At 44.4% G+C, this 22,164-nt stretch overlaps 1 protein-coding gene across 7 annotated transcripts in view; it reads left to right on the top strand.

Annotated features, from left to right (window-relative positions):
- The window catches only part of STRBP (spermatid perinuclear RNA binding protein), an 88,886-nt gene extending 74,316 nt beyond the window's left edge, over window positions 1-14,570 (top strand). For all 7 annotated transcript variants that reach the window (XM_072125052.1, XM_072125057.1, XM_072125056.1 and 4 more), the window contains exons 12-19: window positions 662-739; window positions 900-1,108; window positions 1,268-1,426; window positions 3,972-4,106; window positions 5,944-6,084; window positions 9,695-9,818; window positions 12,556-12,612; window positions 14,086-14,570. In XM_072125052.1, coding sequence (XP_071981153.1) covers window positions 662-739; window positions 900-1,108; window positions 1,268-1,426; window positions 3,972-4,106; window positions 5,944-6,084; window positions 9,695-9,818; window positions 12,556-12,612; window positions 14,086-14,162 — 980 coding nt within the window. In that variant the 3' untranslated portion in view covers window positions 14,163-14,570. The remainder of the gene's footprint in view (window positions 1-661; window positions 740-899; window positions 1,109-1,267; window positions 1,427-3,971; window positions 4,107-5,943; window positions 6,085-9,694; window positions 9,819-12,555; window positions 12,613-14,085) is intronic.
- The last annotated feature ends 7,594 nt before the right edge of the window (window positions 14,571-22,164 follow it).

Genomic DNA, 22,164 nt, shown 5'->3' with positions numbered 1-22,164 from the left:
CAGAGAGCACTGCAGTGCGCAGGCAGGAGAAGTTATTCATGACAAGAATCCGACCAGAGTCAGAAGATTTACGGTCGGATCCAGGGGCAACTAAATTATAAACACCAGAACTGATGCAGGTTACAGAGTATCATAGTGATGTAAATGATCACAATTACAGTTCTGCGCTGCAGTTTTGTAGGGACTCTCTAAATCATACATCACTAAGATACTCTGAGTCCTTTCTTCTGCGCTGTGATTGGTGCATGAAATCCGGCCAGCACTCATTCCGTGATTCGTTGACAGACCACTTGTAGTAGTCCTTAAAGAGGACCTGTCAAACTAAACGTAAGCAGCTCCTAGCGCTACCCCAGTATGAGCAGTGTTAAACTAATAGCTTTATCAGAACCTTCCGATACAGCTAGCGAACACTGCACGGCCATAGCCTTGGAACGTCCCTCTAGTGGTGGGTGCAGGTAGCTAGGTCTTCACTAGTGTCATAGGGGAGGCAAGACACTTTAATCAAAGCAGAACGGCTGGGCAGGAAAGGGTGCAGGACACTGACCTACAAAGATTCTCCAGAGTATTGGACCTGAGGGGTCGTATTATGCGGTGGGCAATCCAGCTGTGTTAGTTTTTAGTGATTTTTTTTTTTAGACTTCTCTCATCTTGAATTCTCCAGGTTTGAAGAGGCCATATGACGATGGTTCTTGTGATGACAAGGATCCAAACAAGAAAATGAGACGCAACTTACGCAAAAGTAAGATCCTATTTTAATGCAGCAGCCAACAGAGAGAGGGGCTCATTACTGTAACATAGACCGTAACATAGTGTGATCAGTGACGTACACTCGTGTAATTACAGACTTTCCTGCTAAATTATAATTTCTATGTATTTAATGAAATGATCTTTTCCTACAGTTTTAGACAGTAAAGCCATAGAATCAAACCAGCCAATGAATGCACTAATGAGACTGAACCAGATCCGGCCCGGCCTCCAGTATAAACTGCTCTCCCAGTCAGGTCCAGTACACGCGCCAGTCTTTACCATGTCTGTGGATGTAGATGGCACAACACACGAGGCATCTGGACCATCCAAGAAGACGGCAAAGCTTCATGTAGCAGTAAAGGTGAGTGGGTTTTTAGGGAACCCACCCCCGGGAACCTCCACCTGGGAGGTGTCTGTGCCGCTGCGTCATACAGTAGATTGTGTAAAGTTTATGTAAAGTTGTTGTTTAGTTTTTGTTTACACTGAAGCAGTGTTTCTCATGATATGTTGTTCTCCTCAGGTCTTACAGGCAATGGGCTACCCTACAGGTTTCGACACAGACATGGAGTGTCTCAGTTCAGATGAAAAATCAGACAGTGAAGGAAAGAACGAGACCGTCTCATCGAATTCGGGCAGCAACACGGGAAGCTCCAGCACAGATGGCTCCAACACTCTCGAGGTAGGAGATACATCCAAATATGTATAGGAGAACACTGGGTCTCTCTTCATAGATTGTGAGCGGATTCCTATTGTTTCATCTGGCCATGTGACTACTACTCTTTTTTTTTTTTTTTTATTATATGTATATGATGACCCCTGAAATACCCCTCTATGTTGTGGCTTGTAATATACACTCTCCTTGCTAAGATTGCTGGGTAGAGCCAGTTCAATATCAGCTAAGTGCAGCCTTGTAAGGCGAGAGCAGAATATCTGACTTGTGCTATAGCAACCGGACATATGTATCCCATCATTAACCTTTGTACTGGTACTTAATACTTGACGCTTTCTACCTGATATCTCCTCGGTGCTGGAGGGGACAGCTTATTCCACATCCTACTCCTCCAGAGGAAATATTAGCTGATATATTTTACACATGAGATGATTATTTGAAAGACATCATGTGAAACACAAATCCCTAGTCACACGCCACTTTTTGATGAGAAGAGTCGCTGCAGGGGAAGACCCCCCCTATCTCCAACTCTATGGCACCACTTTCTTCTGGTGTCTTATTAAAGATGAGAATACGCTTCCAGGTAAGGGTTGTGGTAAAGTGAGCAACAGAACTGGAGATGCAGGAAGGTAAAAACATTTGGGAATGTAAGTTACAGATAAAAATCCAGTTCATCGCTATGTAACAGCATATATCACCAGTTCTTTAGAAAACAGAACCACAAGACTGAAAGTTTTAAAATGCAACCAAAATCATGATTGTAGGTGCTAGAGAGCCGAAGATAGAGCTGTCTGAAGTGACTCATGTCAGGTAAACAGTGACTCTTCAACACATTTGCATATGACCTTGGAGGTGTTTTATGTGTGAATGGGTGAGATTTCATTTGAGATATATCATTGCGTACCCTACCAGAGGGTTCTGAAAGTTTAGAGGTGTCAAATATTGGGACAGGGGTCACCAAAAGACCCATTTTTAGAACACACACACCCTGTCCCACAGAACATACTACATGTACTGCAAAAGAGTTTTTGTATTAAAAAAAAAACAAAAAAAAAAAACAGGTTTTACAGAAAAACATGTTATTTATATATTACCTTTCAGTGCCATGTGCTCTGTGACTAGGATCTTGTCACCTGGGAGTGGCCTCCTCGGTGTGTCCTTTACAAATATATGATGGGAGTTTTCATATATTTTGAAAAGGACACATGGAGGAGCCATTTCCCAAGGGTGAAAACTGCTCTTCTATAGCCACACCCAGGGGACAAGTGCCCAGTCACAGAGCACATGGCATTGAAAGTTACTATATAACATATCTATTTTTCTGTAAAACCTATTTCTTATACAAAAACTCTTTTGGCAGTGTACGTACTATGCTCTGTGGGGACTGGGGGATGCTAAAAATGGGTCTCCTGGTGACAGGTTCCCTTTAATCTCTGCAGTGAGTATTCGGTTTTCCCACAGCTCCCCTACAGGGGACATAAAGTATTACACGGTTTCTGGTAACTTTTGTTGGTATCTGTTGTTGGTAACTTTTGGGATGGTACAGGCTTTAATGCTCTGTTTTGTTAGACTCGTCTAGAGTGGAGTAATAAACCTTTGGTCGCTCATTCCTGATGTTTTCAGTTTTGCATCATGAGAAAGGTGTGTGATGGTCTCTGTAAGTGACTGACGACTGCGGGGATCTGAAAGGCACTGGATAATGGAAAAATGAGTCCTCTAAGATCACCTCCAGGTGTAGTGGGCGGGGCTACTCTGTGATTGACAGCTAAAAGAGAGAGTTGCCCGCCCACTGGATGCGCTGTGTTTTTAATTATCTCAGGGTGAGGATCCCTTCAAGGTCATAGGGTCATGAGATCCATCCAATAAACATTACACGATGACAGATTATAATTAGACAAGTAAGGCTTATCATATTAGCTATACAGAACTGCTAGTATAGATATATATGGGAGCCGTAGTAACTGAAGGATTATTAGATAGAAATGTTACCTTTAAGCCTGTGCTAATATGATCTGGAAGTACCCAGCAGAGGCTGGATCAATATGATTATGTGGAAGTCATAGAGCACAGCCCTGCACGGACACCCGGACTATACAAGGAAGTGATCTGTCAGTAATAGGGAGCGGCCATAACCCCCATAGTAATCCGCTTACTGCTATTATAGACCCGCGGACAGATGGATGTCATTTCCCAGTCTATTGGCTTCCTGTAATACTGTCCCTGGTGAGTGTGGGAGAGGAGTGAGGCCAGTGTGTTATAAGAGGACCTCCCGCATCTCATGAGGTGCTGATGTATTAGCATTTCCAGGAGGAAATACAGAGGAACACTCAGTCTGTGAGAAGATGTTATAAAACAAGCTCATCAGGAGAACAGATACAGACATATCCGTTTTCCTCATATCCTCAGTCTTCTGAAACCTTTTATTTATGATGTTAGTAATTTCATCTAATAACCCCTGGTCCTAATAGCCAATGTCTCACTCATGTCATATACGTTCAGTGAATGGTGATAAGTGCAGAAAACGGAGGATTATTGTCTTATTATTATTCCACAGGTCAGGACTCAGGGCCCCATTCTTACAGCCAGTGGGAAAAATCCTGTCATGGAGCTGAATGAGAAGAGGAGAGGCCTGAAATACGAGTTAATATCGGAGAGTGGGGGGAGCCACGATAAGCGCTTTGTAATGGAGGTAAGTGCTGAGGTCTGCAGTAACCACATAACAGTCCTATATTATTGTACAAGTTTTCCAGGTGTAGAAAAAATAATTTAATTATTTTTTAAAAGGAACCTGTCATCACCTTATCCCCCCCTAAGCCCACCAACAGTACCTTGTTATGTCTCCGTGAGGTCTTTCATTTTTATTTCTACATACCAGTACTCCCGAGAAATCCTCTTTTATTCTCAAGTAAAATGCAGTCAAGGAGGTAGAGCCCCCTCTCCTGACCGCCGTATCATCTGCCCAATCCAAGCATCATGCACGCCAGCCCAGCCTACGCCCATCCGTCCGTAATTCTCCTTCAATGGCGAGATACATAGCAGTGCCGCTCTCTGTGCCTGTGAAGCCGGCTCTAAGCGAGCGGCACTGCTATGTATTGCGGCATTGAAGGAGAATTACGGGTGGGAATTAGTAGGCAGGGCTGGAGTGGGCAGAGCATATGGCGGTCAGGACCTGGAGCTGCCCCACCTCCTTGACTGCATTTTACATGAGAATAAAAGAGGATTTCTCAGAAGAGCTGGTATATAGAAATATGCAATGAGGACCTCCAGGGGACATGCATCCTACATAACAAGGTATGGTTGAAAGGTTTAGGAGCATAAAGTGATGACAGGATTTCCTTTAAAGGAAACCTACCACTGCTCATATGATGAAATCATGCGAGCAGACCACCCGGTAGGCTATTTAATACGGATGACGGCACATACTTTAGTTAGACACGGCGATCTTTCGTTTCCTTAAAAATAACAATTAACTTACATATGTAAATAGCCCTCCGGTGCTACCCCTATGTCATCTTCGGAGGGCGATGGCTTCCGATGTTTAAATATTCACGCCTCCTTCATTGTACCCGTCCTCCTTCAGGTGCCGAGAGCCGTGACGTCACCAAGCTCTCGGCACCTATCGCGCATGCGCAGATACTAACTCTCGCACAGCCGGTCGGCGATAGCCATCGCCCTTCTGAAGATGACATAGGGGTAGCACCGGAGGGCTATTTACATATGTAAGTTAATCGTTTTTTTAAAGAAACGAAAGATCGCCGTGTCTAACTAAAGTATGTGCCGGCATCACTATTAAATAGCCTACCGGGTGGTCTGCTTGCATGATTTCATCATGCAAGCAGTGGTAGGTTTCCTTTAAATGTAACTTTTGAATACAAGCTGCAATAGCGGGCAGGGCCCATGTGCAAGGGTAGTGCCGTTTCAAGGAAAATGCTACCTTCACACAAATATGTGCTCGGGCCACAAACAAAGGATCCACATTCCGATTCACGCGCCAAAGACAGTAGAAAAGACTTGCCAAGCTGTAAACTCGAGGACCAGCTCTATAATTTGTACGTAGGGCAGTCGGCTAACAAACGGGGGCATGGAATCTAAAGCCATGAGCGACAGCCCAAAGCAATACATGTGTCCATGGAAATAGTTTTTTCTGGTCAAGTTTTGTTGTTTCCTCATTACCTTCCTCATCACATAATTATTCTAGGATAACCTAGAAAATGACTCGGTGGCTTTGGGTTAAACCTGTGATTGCAGCAGCCAATCAGTGACCTATCAGCAGTGTCTTCCCTCTGAGGCCTCAGCTGTCACAGTTCTGGTTTATGAGACTTTTTTTGGTCTCAAAAAGTTTCCACTGTGACCAAAAAGTTTATCAAATATATTTTTTCTATAAATATATACATATTTTTCCAAATAGAGAAATTTGTAAACACAAGGACCAACATGATGCATAATTAAGCAATGGTTCCAGGTGATGCCAGATTGGTGCGTCTGAGCAGTCTCAGTGTCTGTAATATTGGGCCTTTGTATCACAGGTTGAAGTGGATGCACAGAAGTTCAGAGGCGCCGGTCCAAACAAGAAAGTAGCGAAAGCCAGTGCAGCGCTCGCCGCTCTCGAGAAACTATTCTCTGGGCCAAATGCAGCAAATAACAAGAAGAAGAAGATTATTCCACAGGTGAGGCCTCTGCACCCCGGATCAGGATGATGTAATGTGTATAACTCTCTGACCAATCTATGTCGGCCTACATGTACTGGCACGTAACTTGCCCCACCCGGCAAGGGGCAATATAACACAAGAAACCAATTAGTGCTGCCAATATTGGTGCAGGAGCCCTGGTAGTGTTGAGTACATGTGATAAGTACTCCCTGCATCAGGACCCAAAACTGGGCAGTGGAGAGACCCGCTAGCCTTAAGAACCGGAGCAGGAGAGGACCTGGGAATGGAAACACTGTTCAGGGTCCTGATGCTGAAACTAATGATGAGCATCAGGACCCAGAGCAGGAGGATGTATGGATCTGGTTTGAATGCTGTATTTATTGTCTAGTCTGGGGTCTGTGTTAGTCACAGTCTCTTGGTTTTTGGGGTGGCATTTTGTGCTGTACGGTGGTTATTGGTGCATCTAAGGTGCTGGTTACTAGTGTGGCCCTCAGAAAGATAAAGGATATTCGGCCTATCTTCAACTCTACACATATATCTCATACATAAAACATTGATTTTATGGGTTTTGTACTTTAATTGGACTCTTAAAAGGGTTGTCCAGTGGTTAAAAAACATGGCTGCTTTCTTATAAAAACAGCACCACACCTGACTATGGATTGTGCTGATATTGCAGCTGAGCGCCATTCATCCCTATACAGCTGAGCTGCAATACCAGCACAAACCATGGTCAGGTGTGGCGCTGTTTTTGGAAGATGCCATGTTACAACTTCCGTGCAACCCCTTTAAAGTGTCGTTAAACCAGTGATTTTCAACCTGTGTGCCGCGGCACACTAGTGTGCCGCGACACAAGGTTGAGTGTGCCGCGGGGGAAAGTTGCCCGAACTAGGCTGCCCCGGTGTCGAGCTGCCGCCGCGCCCCCGTATTTCTGCCCCATACTTACCTCCAAGTCCCACGTCGGCGATCCGCCCGTCTTCTGTAGCTCCTGTACCGCGCGGCCCATGTCACGTGACTGGCGCGACCTGACGTCACGTCGCGTAAGTCACGTGACCAGGGGCGCGCGGTGCAGGAGCTACAGAAGGTGAGCGGATCGCCATTAGGAGTGAAGGAGACGTCAAGAAGACATCAAGGGTAAGTATATAGGGTTATTATTTGTATAAGGAAGGTAGCTAGGGTTTTTTTTTTATTAGTAAAGGTAGGCTGGGGCTTTTTATTTGTTAAGGGGGGCCTCTAGGGCCTTTTAATTAGTAAAGGGGGGGCTCTAGGGCCTTTAAATTAGTAAAGGGGGGCCTCTAGGGCCTTTTAATTAGTAAAGGGGGGCTCTAGGGCCTTTTAAATAGTAAAGGGGGGCCTCTAGGGCCTATTAATTTGTAATGGGAGACCGCTAGGGCCTTTTTATTAGTAAAGGGAGGCTGCTAGGGGCTCTTGATTAGTAAAGGGAGGCCGCCAGGGGCTTTTTATTAGTAAAGGGAGGCATCTAGGGGCTTTTTATTAGTAAAGGGAGGCATCTAGGGGCTTTTTATTAGTAAAGGGAGGCCGCCAGGGGCTTTTTATTAGTAAAGGGAGGCCGCCAGGGGCTTTTTATTAGTAAAGGGAGGCCGCTAGGGCCTTTTTATTAGTAAAGGGAGGCAGCCAGAGGCTTTTTATTAGTAAAGGGAGGCAGCTAGGGGCTTTTTATTAGTAAAGGGAGGCCGCTAGGGCCTTTTTATTAGTAAAGGGAGGCATCTAGGGCCTTTTTATTAGTAAAGGGAGGCATCTAGGGCCTTTTTATTAGTAAAGGGAGGCAGCCAGGGGCTTTTTATTAGTAAAGGGAGGCATCTAGGGGCTTTTTATTAGTAAAGGGAGGCATCTAGGGCCTTTTTATTAGTAAAGGGAGGCAGCTAGGGCCTTTTTATTAGTAAAGGGAGGCAGCTAGGGCCTTTTTATTAGTAAAGGGAGGCAGCCAGGGGCTTTTTATTAGTAAAGGGAGGCCGCTAGGGCCTTTTTATTAGTAAAGGGAGGCAGCCAGGGGCTTTTTATTAGTAAAGGGAGGCCGCTAGGGGCTTTTTATTAGTAAAGGGAGGCAGCCAGGGGCTTTTTATTAGTAAAGGGAGGCAGCCAGGGGCTTTTTATTAGTAAAGGGAGGCCGCTAGGGCCTTTTTATTAGTAAAGGGAGGCAGCTAGGGGTTTTTTATTAGTAAAGGGAGGCAGCTAGGGGTTTTTTATTAGTAAAGGGAGGCCGCTAGGGGCTTTTTATTAGTAAAGGGAGGCAGCTAGGGGCTTTTTATTAGTAAAGGGAGGCAGCTAGGGCCTTTTTATTAGTAAAGGGAGGCCGCCAGGGGCTTTTTATTAGTAAAGGGAGGCAGCCAGGGGCTTTTTATTAGTAAAGGGAGGCAGCTAGGGCCTTTTTATTAGTAAAGGGAGGCCTTTTATGACTGTTTTAGTGTCATTTTGTGCTATTTTGGTTGGTGGTGTGCCCCAGGATTTTCTAAGTATAAAAAGTGTGCCGCGGCTCAAAAAAGGTTGAAAATCACTGCGTTAAACCATTTAACCCCATTAACCCATAATTTAACCCCTAATGACCAGACACTTACCACCCCTAATGACCAGACACTTACCCTCACTTTACGTTTATGGGGAGTGGGTTCCTGATCCTACGGTAGCGAAATAAATGTACAGGACTTCTTATTTGTAGAACACCCAACATGCAATCATCTAAATAAACACAAATAAGCGTGAAAACCACACAAAAAGAACAATTACAACAATTGTGGATAATAGCAGGTTACAATACAAGGGGTGTGTAAGACGCAGCGCTCCCAATTCATATAAAACTAGTGATAAAGAGGCGACATGAGAAGGAAGCGTCTCCTCTACTAGATCTTCTCCTGTTCTGTCTTTGATCCCTGAATGGAAAATAATTGACTTTCTAGTTGAACTATTTGCCTGGGGGTAGAGTTTCCTGGGTATTTCCATGTGTCGCCTGCCAGAGCCTCAGTGCATGAGATGTGTGGGGACCTTGTGCTGTTCTTAGTCTCGTATTAATCTGGATCGGTGTCTGTACCAGTGTGTTTTATATCTGTGTATAGGCAGAGAATTATGGGGGGTCCTGTGATCATAATAGATGATTGTGGTTATCACACCCCCCCTTAGACTTGGGACATAATGAGCTGCTGTGTATAATATAATATATATCTTATAAAGCAGGGGGTGGCCGCCTGCGCAGTGACGTGTACAAGCCTCGCCACTGTTATACTGTACTGATACACGCCAGTAATTATGCAGCTTACGCTTCATTTTCATTATACAGTCAGCGCAGAGATTAATTCGGCTGCTTTCTCTCTCCCGGCTCTCGCTGTAGATGTTAATGTGTTGACTTGTTCCCAGACTGCACAGGAAGAGCGCGGCTTCTCCCTGTCCAGCTGTTACACACGGCAGGAGGAAATGTGGCTTATTCCGGCATTAGTCTAGGAAGCCGGAGCCTCCGCACTCACTACATCTGTTTTCTCTGCACCTCACCGGGAATAATAGACGGATTCCTCAGTATGTCAAATGATTTCACAGATCGGCTGCCGTAGCGAGCGGCTCTAGCATCCGGCACCGGCCATTACTGTGCCTCCTGTGACCAATCATTTCATCTTCTTTCCAGACAAAAGGAGTGGTCAGCACAGCCATATCCGCCGCGGTACAGGCAGCGCGAGGGCGTGGGAGGGTGGCCCTGACACGCGGAGCGTTTGTGGGGGCTGCAGCTGCCCCTGGTTACATCACTCCAGGTATGTATGATGGGGTCTCTATGGTGGGGTGGGGGGGGGCATCTTGTTGGCTACTTATCATTTTTCTTTTAAAAAGCATTTTATACCGTGGTAACAGAAAGTATTCAGACATCTTTACATTTTTCACTCTTAGTTTTATTGCAGCCAATTTTTTTTTCTCATCAATTTACACTCTGGCCCAATCTTGACAGAAACAGAAATGTAGATATTTTTGGCCATTTATTAAACAAGAAAATCTGAAATATCACACCGTGATAAGTATTCAGCCCGTTTGCTCAGTATTGAGTAGAAGCAGCTTTGGAGCTGGAGCAGCCATGAGTCTTCTTGGGAAGCCTCACACCAGGATTTGGGGATCCTTGGCCTCTTCTTTGCAGATCCTCTCCAGTTCCCTCAGGTTGGATGGTGAACGTTGGTGGAAGCCATTTTCATGTCTCTCCAGAGATGCCCCATTGGTTTTAGGTCCGGACTCTGGCTGGGCCAGGCAGGAATGTTCTGAAGCCTCTGCTTTGTTTTAGCTATGTGCTTAGGGGCATTGTCTTGTTAGAAGGTGAAACTTCGGCCCAGTCCAGAGCCCTCAGGAAGAGGTTATCATCAGGGAGCTTTCTGTATTCGGGCGCATTCATCTTTCCTTCTATTGCCCCGATAGCATGATGCTGCCACCACCATGTGTCACTGTTGGGATTGTATTGGGCAGAAGATGAGCAGCGCCTGGTTTTCTCCACACATAACACTTAGATATAACACCAAACTGTTCAGTCCCCGTCTCATCAGAGAATCGTATTTCTCATAGTTTGGGAGTATTTCATGTTGTTGTTTTTTTGCACACTGTATGTGGCTTTCACATGTCTTGCACTGAGGAAAGACTTCTGTTGATAGACTCTGCCATAAAGCCCCAACTGCTAGAGACTGCAGTGATATATGACTTTGTGGAATTTTCTCCCATATAACTACTGCATCTCTGGAGCTCAGCTGTAGTGATCTTGGGTTTCTTCTTTACTTCTCTCACCAATGATTGCTTAATTTGGCTGGATTTTGGAGGCCACTGTGCTCTTAGGAACCTTGAGTTGAGGTGCTGCAGAAATTCTTTTGTAACCTTGGCCAGATCTGTGTCTTGCCACAATTCTGTCTCTGAGCTCCTTGGGCAGTTCCTTAGACCTTATGATTCTCATGTGCTCTGACATGCACTGTGAGTGCATTTTCTAATCACAGTATGGACAGTATGTGAGTAAATATGACCCTCACAGCAAAGGGTCTGAATACTTATGACCATGTGATATTTCAGTTTTTGTTGTTTAATAATTTAGCAAAAATATCTACATTTCAGTCTGTTAAGATGGGTGGCAGAATGTACAATAATGAACAAAAAAAGGAACTTTTGATATTTCCAATTGGCTGCAATGAAACAGAGTGAAAAATTAGATAATTTCCATACCAACTGTATATTAATTTGAAGAGTTGTACACTGTAAAGAATGATGAGGAAAATCCCCATATACTGCCATACTGTAGTATGGCAGTATATGGTAGGATCAATCAGTTATAGTACCCTAGTGCAGCGATGGTGAACCTTTTAGAGACCGAGTGCCCAAACTACAACAAAGACCCGCTTATTTATCGCAAAGTGCCAACACAGAAATTTAATTTGTGATTTATACTCCCTTCTCTGTCACAGTTTTCATTGATACCAGCACCTGAGGACACCAATATAGCAGAAAATAGTCCCAGGTACAGCTGTCACTTTAAAATACCACTGTGCACAGCAAGTCCTGGGCTGTCTGGGACTGCAGGAAGATACCTGGAGTCATCTCTGGTGATGGCCTGAGTGCCCACAGAAAGGGCTCTGAGTGCCACCTCTGGCACCAGTGCCATAGGTTAGCCATCACTGCCCTAGGGGGTCTGAAAAATACTAAAAAAGTAAAATAAAGTTTTAAAAATATTATATTTTTAAAAAATTTTAATCATTCCCCTTTACCTAGAACTCATGATATAAACAGTAAAAATCATAAACATGTTGGGTCCCAAAATGTCCCATCTGCCAAAATGTAATAAATTATTTCCGGTTTAACCCCGTAAAAGAAAATGCTACTTTTTTAACATTTTGAGTTAAAAAAAAGTGTAAAAAATTCAAAAAGTGATCAAACGCATGTACAATCCTTAAAATGGTAGCATTGAAAACCTCATCAAAAGTCGCAAAGAAGTTATTTTTGAAGGTAAAAAAAAATGCTATAAAGTGGGTTTATCTGCTGCATAATTTTCTAATGAGTTCTGTGTAGAAATTCTCTATCAAGGGGTTGTCTGGATGGGAAAATTTGTTATATTTTTACTTGCCCGAGGTGAAATAACTCTGCTCGGGTTGGGCTCAGCTTGCAGAGACGTAGTTGCGCACTGCGGCCTGTAGCGGGCGCCGGCTGTGAAGTCACTTATGAGCCTCTAAATGTCAACACAGGCCGATAGGGATGGACCGTGGCGAAGGGATATTTTCACCTGGGGCCCATAAAAAGTTTTTTCATCCCAGAAAACTAATTTGAACTCCCTTCCAAAGATACTCAGGAGGATTTCTTTTCTCCCCACAATCCTCTTTGTGAGGAGAGGTCCGACTAGGACTAAGGCACAAGATAAGCGATGCACTAAGCTGCCTCCTCTACTGTAAGACACCTCATTAATTAGGATTCAGTCATTGGGACAGACTAGGACACTGAACGTGTGTTTTTTTTAAAAAAAATTTCTTTCATTCGCAGGTTACGCAGCCCCGTACGGATATAGCGCTGCTGCCGCCGCTGCTCCTGCTGCTTACGGTACGTGCACCGATCACAAATCCATAATAGTAGGTGAGGATTGGGAAAGCAGGGACCATGCAGACACCCTCTGCTCTAGTGCAGTAATGAAGGGGTTATAATTGGGCACATTGTATTACTATACCCTGTACCTGTTTACGTAGCCGCATGCTGGGCCTTTCAGCACCAGATTCCAGATTTGTTGCTGTGCTGCATGTTTCTGCCCCTTGGACTCTGCGGGGAGGCTGCTCCCGCTGCTTCTCTATTCTTCCCACATACTAGAATAGAACAAGCGCCACATTTAGCAGGAGAAAGGTTTTATTTGGCCGAGGTTGTAACTAGAAGTACACGTTGCGGGAGAGGAGCTCATGGGTCTCCATACATGGGAAGGCAGCGCTGCTGGAGCTCCACTTATTTCATAGATTTCTTAATGTTTTGTGCCACAACAACACAGTAACCACATCCAGGCACAGCCGAGCCTCAGGGCCCACACAACTAATGCATCAAAACTGTAGGTTAAATTAAGTGGATCCCAAATATAGGAATCTGAAATGTAAGAGATTTGCAGTTTCCTAGACAAGGGAATCTGTCAGCAGTTCTGACCATACAAACCTGTATCAGATACATAGGCCCAGGAGATCTGTGTAACCATACCTTTGTGTGTGTTAGTAGAGAGCTGCAGGACAGTAAAAAAAATGCATTATATTCCAGGTTGGTAGCTGGACTAAGGTTCAGTAGAGTGTGAGATTTATTCACTGCACACAGCAGTACAGTGAAGAGGTTTCGTATCGTTGCAACAAGTCTAGCTACAATTCTGGAACATATTGTCCCTAGAGTAGTTAGTAACAGAAGGATTGTAAAAAAAATAATCTAAGGCTACATGCACACGTCAGAGCACTGGAGAGGAGGAGGAGGAGGAGGAGGGATGAGAGTTACTCAGCCCTCTCCATACAGGAGCGCAAGGCTGGCGCCATGCAGCGAGACAACGTATGCTCACCGCACCGTGATCGGGCACTATAGGCGTCAATGGGAACCGTTATCCGTTCCCATTAGGTTTGTGTGAATGAGCCCTAACACTGTCTGCAGCTTTGTATGGTCAAACTTGCTGACAGTTTCCCTTTAAATAGTTCCACATGTAAAAGAAATTTTGGTTCTATAAGACAATCCTACAAAAGAGCTTTGACTACAAGAGGATCGGACATTCGGGATCCCCACAGCCCATTCATGTCCAAATCCCTGTGGCTGGCCCTGGAGACTGCATCGGAGTTCCTTGACCAGCCACAAAATAGAGAAGGGAGCTGGACTTCTGGTTGTTTGTCGGGCTAGTGTCAGAACCCTTTCTACTACATCCCGGTTATTAATAACCTACAGTTTGTGTTTAAGGTTTGACAATCCTCTGTTATTCCGCCTGTCCATGGATTATTACAGGGGCTTTATACACTGTGTATAGTGCTATGAGGACAATGGACTTACTGTTATGTCTTTTCCCCCCAGGTATCCCCAAGAGGATGGTTCTATTACCAGTTATGAAATTTCCAGCATATCCAGTCCCCCACTACTCCTTTTTTTAACACATTGGACCGGACAGTCCAGAATGTCGGAGATGGAGCTTATTTTCTTTGACCGTGGGATTTTCTTTGTAAAGACCCTTTTTTTCCTACTTTTTTTATTTTAACACAAAACAAACAAAAAAAACAAACAAAAACTAAATTTAGTTCTTTAAAACTTGAAGAAAATTGTACTGTGAAATGTTACCTCATTTACAGATAACTTAACTCTTTTACTGCCAGTAGGCACAGCCATGTATAGAAAGTCTTATCTGGCCGCAGAGGTAGAAGCTTCTGTCCTAGAAGATGTAGATGATAAAAAGACAGAACTTTTAAAATGAAGAAAGAGACTGTAATATTAATAAATACATTTGTGAAGGATGTATGATATTAAACTGATAACAGAATAAAATGTTTTGTCCTAAACCTGGACCGCGCTCAGTTCTGCTCAACAAAGTAGGGTTTGGGCCAACGGACACAGAAGAGGTTTAACATGTGGAAACTGGACCGTGATGTTTAATGCTGCTAAATATAATGGGGCAGATTTTTAAAAAGTGGCGCAAGGTAAGACAGTGCAGAGTATGACTACACCAGGTTTATCAGACACAGGGGGGAGATTTTTTGTGCCATCTCCCCCCACTTGCGTCAGAGCCTCTTATTAAAGGAAACCTACCATTTGATTTGATGCATTATGAAGCAAACATACCTTGAGAATGTTGTAGCAGAAACATATCTTGTTTAATCCCTGTGCTGAGTGGTTTTGCTGAAAAAAACAATTACAACATTCAGGACCTTTTGAAAGCTGGATTGCACAACTTACACAGATCCTGTATTACACATGGACTAGACAGGACTAATCAACCTGAGCTGCAGCACTCATAACAGCTGGGGGATGGTGCAACGATTGATTATTCTGCCTGGCATGGAGAACAGTGATTACATCATCCTCTGGGCCCAGGCACAGAAAAGACAGACCCTCATTATTATAATGTTATAATTGTTTTCTCAGCAAAACCACTCAGCACAGGGATTAACCACGATATGATCCTGCATCAGTGTAGCTACAGCAGTCTCAAGGTATCTTTGCTTCATAATGCATCAAATCAAATGGTTGGTTTCCTTTAAGACTGGCACCCACATCTGCACAAGAGATGACGCAAGACTGTGGGGGAGATGTAACAAGATGTCTGCACCAGAATACTAGAATGCCTCGCATAAAATAAATTAAACTGTTTAGACACGTTTTCAACCCGTATTTTTGGCGAACAGACATTTTTGTGGGCAGGAAACTAGAACAACTAATAGGAGGTGCAAAGTACTCACCAGTCTTATAGATGAATCATCAAGCATCAGACAATGAGGGAGATGTATTAGTGTGTTGGTCTTTAGACCAGTGCAGGGCAGGACTAGACAAATCTCTGCACCTGTTGTACTTTGCACCTCCTATTAGTTGCTGCACTTTGCTGCACCACAATAGCGAATTTTCTCTAATATGGATAGTTTGTTGTGCTTGGCATTTCAGGTCCAAATTACTCCAGTCGTCTGGCCCTGTGATTATTCTGGCGCAGCCAGACCTGTCTACTTCTCCTCTGCACTGGTCTGGCCTGCGCCAAATTTCTGGATTAATTGGTGCTAAACACATTTATTAAGGGTTTTAGACAGTGTTGAGGCACTTTCATTTTTTGTATGAAAAATGTGGCGCGACCTATGAAACAACAAGTCCATGCGCCAGCAAAATGTGCGCGAACTAGACCAACTAATAGGAGGTGCAAAGTACAACTCACCAGATTCATCATCCAGCAGCGAAATGTGTTTAGACCAGTGCAGAACTACAAACCCACAATAATCATTGGGGCAGAGGCGCAAAGTACAACTAGGCCAGTCTTGTACTGCACAGAATCAGACACTTTAATACATTTTATGACACTTTTGAGAAATCCCTTCCATTGGAGGAGATTTATCAATGTGCGCCAGAAGCAGGGTGGAGTGCGACTATGCAGCACCAGATTTCTAACCACGTCTGATGCTGGATGATGAATCTGGATCGGCTTTAGACTGTTGCTAGGCCACACCCCTTTTCTGTTCGGGTCTAAAACCGTTAATATATGTGACATTGTTTTTTGTTTGTTTTTTACTCCTGGTGCAGACGGCTTGATACATCTCCTCAAACGTGTACAAACAATGAGCAGATTTACCAAAGTGATGTATGTGGATTAGTTTACTAGTGGAGTCTACTTTATACCAGCTACTAGTTGGTCTATTAATTTTCTGGTGCACAGAATAAGTTTTACAGAAAGGGGTGTGTCTATTTAAAAATGGTCAAAAATCCCTTAATAAATGTGGCTCAAGCCATTGCAGGTACAAATTCTGGTGTATACAGATTGCTCCGTCTCCTAATGACGTGTATGAGCACCACTGTCCTGTGCTGTATCCAGGGGTGAATAGTCACAGCACCATGGGGGGGCTGGGGATGTTATCATTGTCACACAAATGTCTCACAATTGTCTCAACTGACGATTTACTTAAAATAACATCTACCACTAGGATAAAAGACACTATGCAAATGAGCCTGAGGGGCTCCAGACCTCATTAACATCTATGGAGCATGGAGCCCCTCAGGCTCATTTGCATATAGTCCTGCATCCTGGTGGAAGTTTGACTTTTTTTATGAAATATGTGATACATTTATGGAACGTCATCAGGGTTTTGTCAGTAAAAACCCTGACATTTCCATCAGATCCCAATCATTTTACAATCAGAGTTTTTGTTCTCATCAGTTTTTACTGTGGCTCAGAGTCAGTCCACTGCAAGTCCCACACGTCAGAAATACACGCGTGATCCACTCATATCAACGGGGCTTCACACATTAACACCTTGTATGCCACATTTATCAAGCAGCCGCTATGATAAAGATTCCTAAGGCACAAGAAATGTCATTATTGTCCATCCACAGGAGGGAGATAACAATCTGATCTCAGTTGGGGGGGATGACAATTTACATGTAAATGCACACCATAAAATGGTAACATATAAATTACATGAAGCTGACATGAAAGCAACACCAAAGAGCGTCTCCACAACATGCCATCCTCACAGCTGGTAAATAAATAACGGCACCTTTAATTAATAAATTACATGGGGAAAAAAACACACGAAAAAAAAAATGTTAATCCGGAAAAAAAATCATAAATAACAGAGGAGAACACACAAATTACATGTGTCTGGGGGGTTCATGTACACAAGTTCCTTCTCCGATTTATTTTTCCCTGCTCTGCAGCTCTGATATGTGAATGAGCCCCTATAAGCACAAGGAGTCTTATCCAGATACCTCGATTATTCTGTGCCATATTCTGTGGTATAGAACTTTAATAGCTGGAGCTCTGATTTCTGGTTAGGCAGCTCCAAATCTGCTGCATAAGAATATGAATAAATGATTCTATATTGACTACATGCAACCACCACTAGAGGGAGCTAAGAAGTGAATTGGAATACCATAAAGAGGGTTTACTATTTCCCAAGTCATCCCGCCAGCGAGTCTCCCAGACCTGATTTTCTCTGTAGTGACTGATCACTGAAGAGCAGGGCAGAGGTGCCCCAAGGGCAACCTACAATACGATAAAACTTGATATATCCCCAAGAAGTAATTACTTAGTTACAGAAGTCCTCCAACATAAAGTATACTAATATTTCACAGTACAGGCAGTCCCCGGGTTACGTACAAGGTAGGTTCTTTAGGTTTGTTCTTAAGTTGAATTTGTATGTAAGTTGGAATTGTATATTTTATATTTGTGACTTCAGACAAAAAAAAAATTGTCCCCATGACAATTGAATCTTAAATATGTTGTGTTGTCATAGGACCAAAGATTATCAATAAAACTTCATTACAGACACCTTACAGCTGATCATTGCAGCCTGGGAGTAATGTAACATCCACAGAGCTTCATCAGAGGTCACAGGGAGCAGAGGGGTCCGTTTGGAAGTCGGGTGTCTGTAAGTCACGGACCGCCTGTACAACGTTATAATAACAAGCTGTACATGATAAATACTAAACATTTAAATTATTATTGTACAAGTGGATTGCCATAGGGATAACGACCATCTATATCTCTCCCTGTTAATTATCAACTACAAATACCTCCCACCAAAAGTGCTCTTCTGTTTATAAGTTTATAGAGCATTTTGGTACAAGAACAATGTGCAAACTCTTCCACAAGTCAGGTACAATACCCACTGCTAAGCTCCAATTAAAAAAATGAACAAAAATCACACACAGTTCTTGTCCACATGTCTTCAACACTACTGGATGTATTCCATCACGCCCCATAGACTTACGATTATTAAAGGGAACCTGTCACCAGAAATGTCTTTGTGGCCTATGCGATGCGATATTAAAAATGTCAGCGTTCTGAATCATTTCAGTGGTTGATAATAGTTTATTTTACATTTTCTGGCTCCCTGCCAGCAGAGTGTGGCAAGGCCCAGGATGGGGGGGAGGAGGTGAAGGGGTAGCTGCAGCCTGTGTGTGCCTCCTCTCATGCATTCTTCCTCTGGTCCACACCATCCTCCTCAATGCGCATGACTGTGGGGAGGGAGTTGGTTGAGCGTGGAGGAGAGGAGACACAGGCTGCAGCTACCCCTCCACCGGGACTCGCCTCACGCTGCTGGCAGGGAGCCAGGTAATGTAAAATAAACTTTTAAACTATTGAAATGATTCAGAATACTGACAAGGGCATTTTTAAAATCAGCATAGCACAGGCTATTGGAACCTGTCACCAGCTAAAAATGACATTTCTGGTGACAGGTTCCCTTTAAGTTTTCTGAAATTCCCCTCAACTTCCGTACAAGATACTGTAAACACGTCAGCTCCACATAATACGTCTCCCTCCACACTATAAGCATCAGACAAAACAAACTATTTGACACACTGCCATCAGTAAACCGATTAAGGCACAGATTTCACTCATCCACTTACTACTTTTCAAGTTTCTCTTTCTAACAAATCTTTGCCTCTCTGAATTTCGCTTTTAATCCCTTCTGGATTTTACGCCCCAAGTATCACCTCTCCTAAAAGCCTCCTTTACCAGATCAAGACTGCATTAATATCACTGCTTATCCAGGGCTTATTGTCGGGGAAGATTCTAACGGACTCCTCCGGAACAATTATATAGACACAAGACTGATCAGCAGCAGTCTATCAGCATATATACAATGTCTCCTCCGCTATCAGTAGTCTCTAGGACCCTCCATCCTCTCTAGCCCGACACCTAGAGAAATCGAGGTTTAATCACCAGAGGCGACTGGGCTTTTTTACTATGAGAACTGTCAATCTGTGGAATAGCCTGCCTCAGGCGCTGGTCAGAGCAGGGATAGCAGAGAGCTTCAAGAAGGGTCTAGATTAGAGATGAGCGAGCACTAAAATGCTCGGGTACTCGTTATTCGAGACGAACTTTTCCCGATGCTCGAGTGCTCGTCTCGAATAACGAGCCCCATTGAAGTCAATGGGAGACTCGAGCATTTTTCAAGGGGACCAAGGCTCTGCACAGGGAAGCTTGGCCAAACACCTGGAAACCTCAGAAAAGGATGGAAACATCACGGAAATGGACAGGAAACAGCAGGGGCAGCATGCATGGATGCCTCTGAGGCTGCATAATCGCACCATTATGCCAAAATTATGGGCAACAGCATGGCCATGACAGAGTGACAGAATGAAGCTAGATAGCATCTAAAACATCCAATAATTGACCCTGACACTATAGGGGACGGCACGCAGAGGCAGCGGCAGCAGGCTAGAGAGTGGCATGGCGACATACCCTAAATGGACTCAGGCTTCAAACCAATGGGTGGCAGGGAGGAACCAAAGGAGGTGAGCAAGAAGCGCTCAAATAATATCGGTACATGATAAAAGTTTGCCAGTATATTTTGTGGATTACACAGCAGGGTGGCGACAAAGTTAACATGGAAGCCATGAAAACAACCCAAAATTCTGCCTGACACAGCTCGTTTGATAAGGGGACCATGTATGGAGGCAGTGAACTAGTAGTAGATTAAAGGTGCTGCAGTTAAAACTATGTTAGTTGGATCTTGGCATGGAGCTGGCGCTCCGCTGCCAGGCGAGCTTTCGCCAATCCAAGCCCCTGTCTCTAGGCTACTCCCCAAACAGCACTTCTAAGAACCTTTTGTATAAGATCAAGTGTAGTAGCGTTCTTATAAGTTTAGGATATGGCGGGTGAGGGGAATGTAAACAGATGCGCAAGAAGCGCTGAAATAATATTGGTAAATGATAAAAGTTTGCCAGTATATTTTGTGGATAACACAGCAGGGTGGCGACAAAGTTAACAACTTTGATGTGGAATCCATGAAAACAACCCAAATTTCTGCCTGACACACCTCGTTTGGAGGTAGCAATGGAGACAACGTGTGGAGGCTGCTATGGAGACAATTTAATTTGGATAGTGCCTGTATGTGGCAGTCCAAAAAAGTTTTCAAACCAGAGGAGCGGGTAGGTGGCCCTCCAGAAAAATTGAATAGATTGAGTGCCTGTATGTGGCAGTCCCAAAATTTTTTTAAAACAGAGGACCGGGTAGGTGGCCCTCCAGAAAAATTAAATGCATAAAGTACTATAGCTAGAGCCAGTGGGCCCTGTCAAAAAATAGCCAGTTTCCTCTGCTTTACTGTACAAAGAGGAGGAGAAGGAGGAAAATGAGGAGGAGGAGGAGTGGATAAATTATTCAGGTTGAGCTTCCTTCACCTGGTGGAGATTGGAAATTATGAGAAATCCAGGCTTTATTCATCTTAATAAGCGTCAGCCTGTCAGCGCTGTCAGTCGACAGGCGTGTACGCTTATCGGTGATGATGCCACCAGCTGCACTGAAAACCCGCTCGGACAAGACGCTAGCGGCAGGGCAGGCAAGAACCTCCAAGGCGTACAGCGCCAGTTCGTGCCACATGTCCAGCTTTGAAACCCAGTAGTTGTAGGGAGCTGTGTGATCATTTAGGACGATGGTATGGTCAGCTACGTACTCCCTCACCATCTTTCTGTAAAGATCAGCCCTACTCTGCCGAGACTGGGGACAGGTGACAGTGTCTTGCTGGGGTGACATAAAGCTGGCAAAAGCCTTGTAAAGCGTACCCTTGCCAGTGCTGGACAAGCTGCCTGCTCGCCTACTCTCCCTCGCTACTTGTCCCGCAGAACTACGCACTCTGCCGCTAGCGCTGTCAGAAGGGAAATACTGTTTCAGCTTGTGCACCAGGGCCTGCTGGTATTCATGCATTCTCACACTCCTTTCCTCTCCAGGGATGAGAGTGGAAAGATTTTGCTTGTACCGTGGGTCCAGGAGAGTGAATACCCAGTAATCGGTGCTGGAATAAATTCTTTGAACGCAGGGGTCACGGGATAGGCAGCCTAGCATGAAATCTGCCATATGCGCCAGAGTCCCAACGCGCAAGAATTCACTCCCCTCACTGGCCTGACTGCCCATTTCCTCCTCCTCCAACTCCTCCAACTCCTCTTCTTCTGCCCATACACGCTGAACAGTGAAGGACTCAACAATGGTCCCCTCTTGTGTCTCGCCAACATTCTCCTCCTCTTCCTCCTCATCCTCCTCCACCTCCACCTCCTCCGATATGCGCTGAGAAACAGACCTAAGGGTGCTTTGGCTATCAACAAGGGAATCTTCTTCCCCCGTCTCTTGTGAGGAGCGCAAAGCTTCCGACTTCATGCTGATCAGAGAGTTTTTCAACAGGCCAAGCAGCGGGATGGTGAGGCTGATGATGGTGGCATCGCCACTGACCATCTGTGTTGACTCCTCAAAGTTACTCAGCACCTGACAGATATCAGACATCCACATCCACTCCTCATTGTAGACTTGAGGAAGCTGACTGACCTGACTACCAGTTCTGGTGGAAGTTGACATCTGGCAGTCTACAATCGCTCTGCGCTGCTGGTAAACTCTGGATAACATGGTCAGTGTTGAATTCCACCTCGTGGGCACGTCGCACAACAGTCGGTGAGCGGGCAGTTGGAGGC

The sequence above is a fragment of the Engystomops pustulosus genome, chromosome 9 (assembly GCF_040894005.1).
Source record: "Engystomops pustulosus chromosome 9, aEngPut4.maternal, whole genome shotgun sequence".
Classification (NCBI taxonomy): Eukaryota; Metazoa; Chordata; class Amphibia; order Anura; family Leptodactylidae; genus Engystomops; species Engystomops pustulosus.
This window is presented reverse-complemented; position numbering and strand designations above follow the sequence as displayed.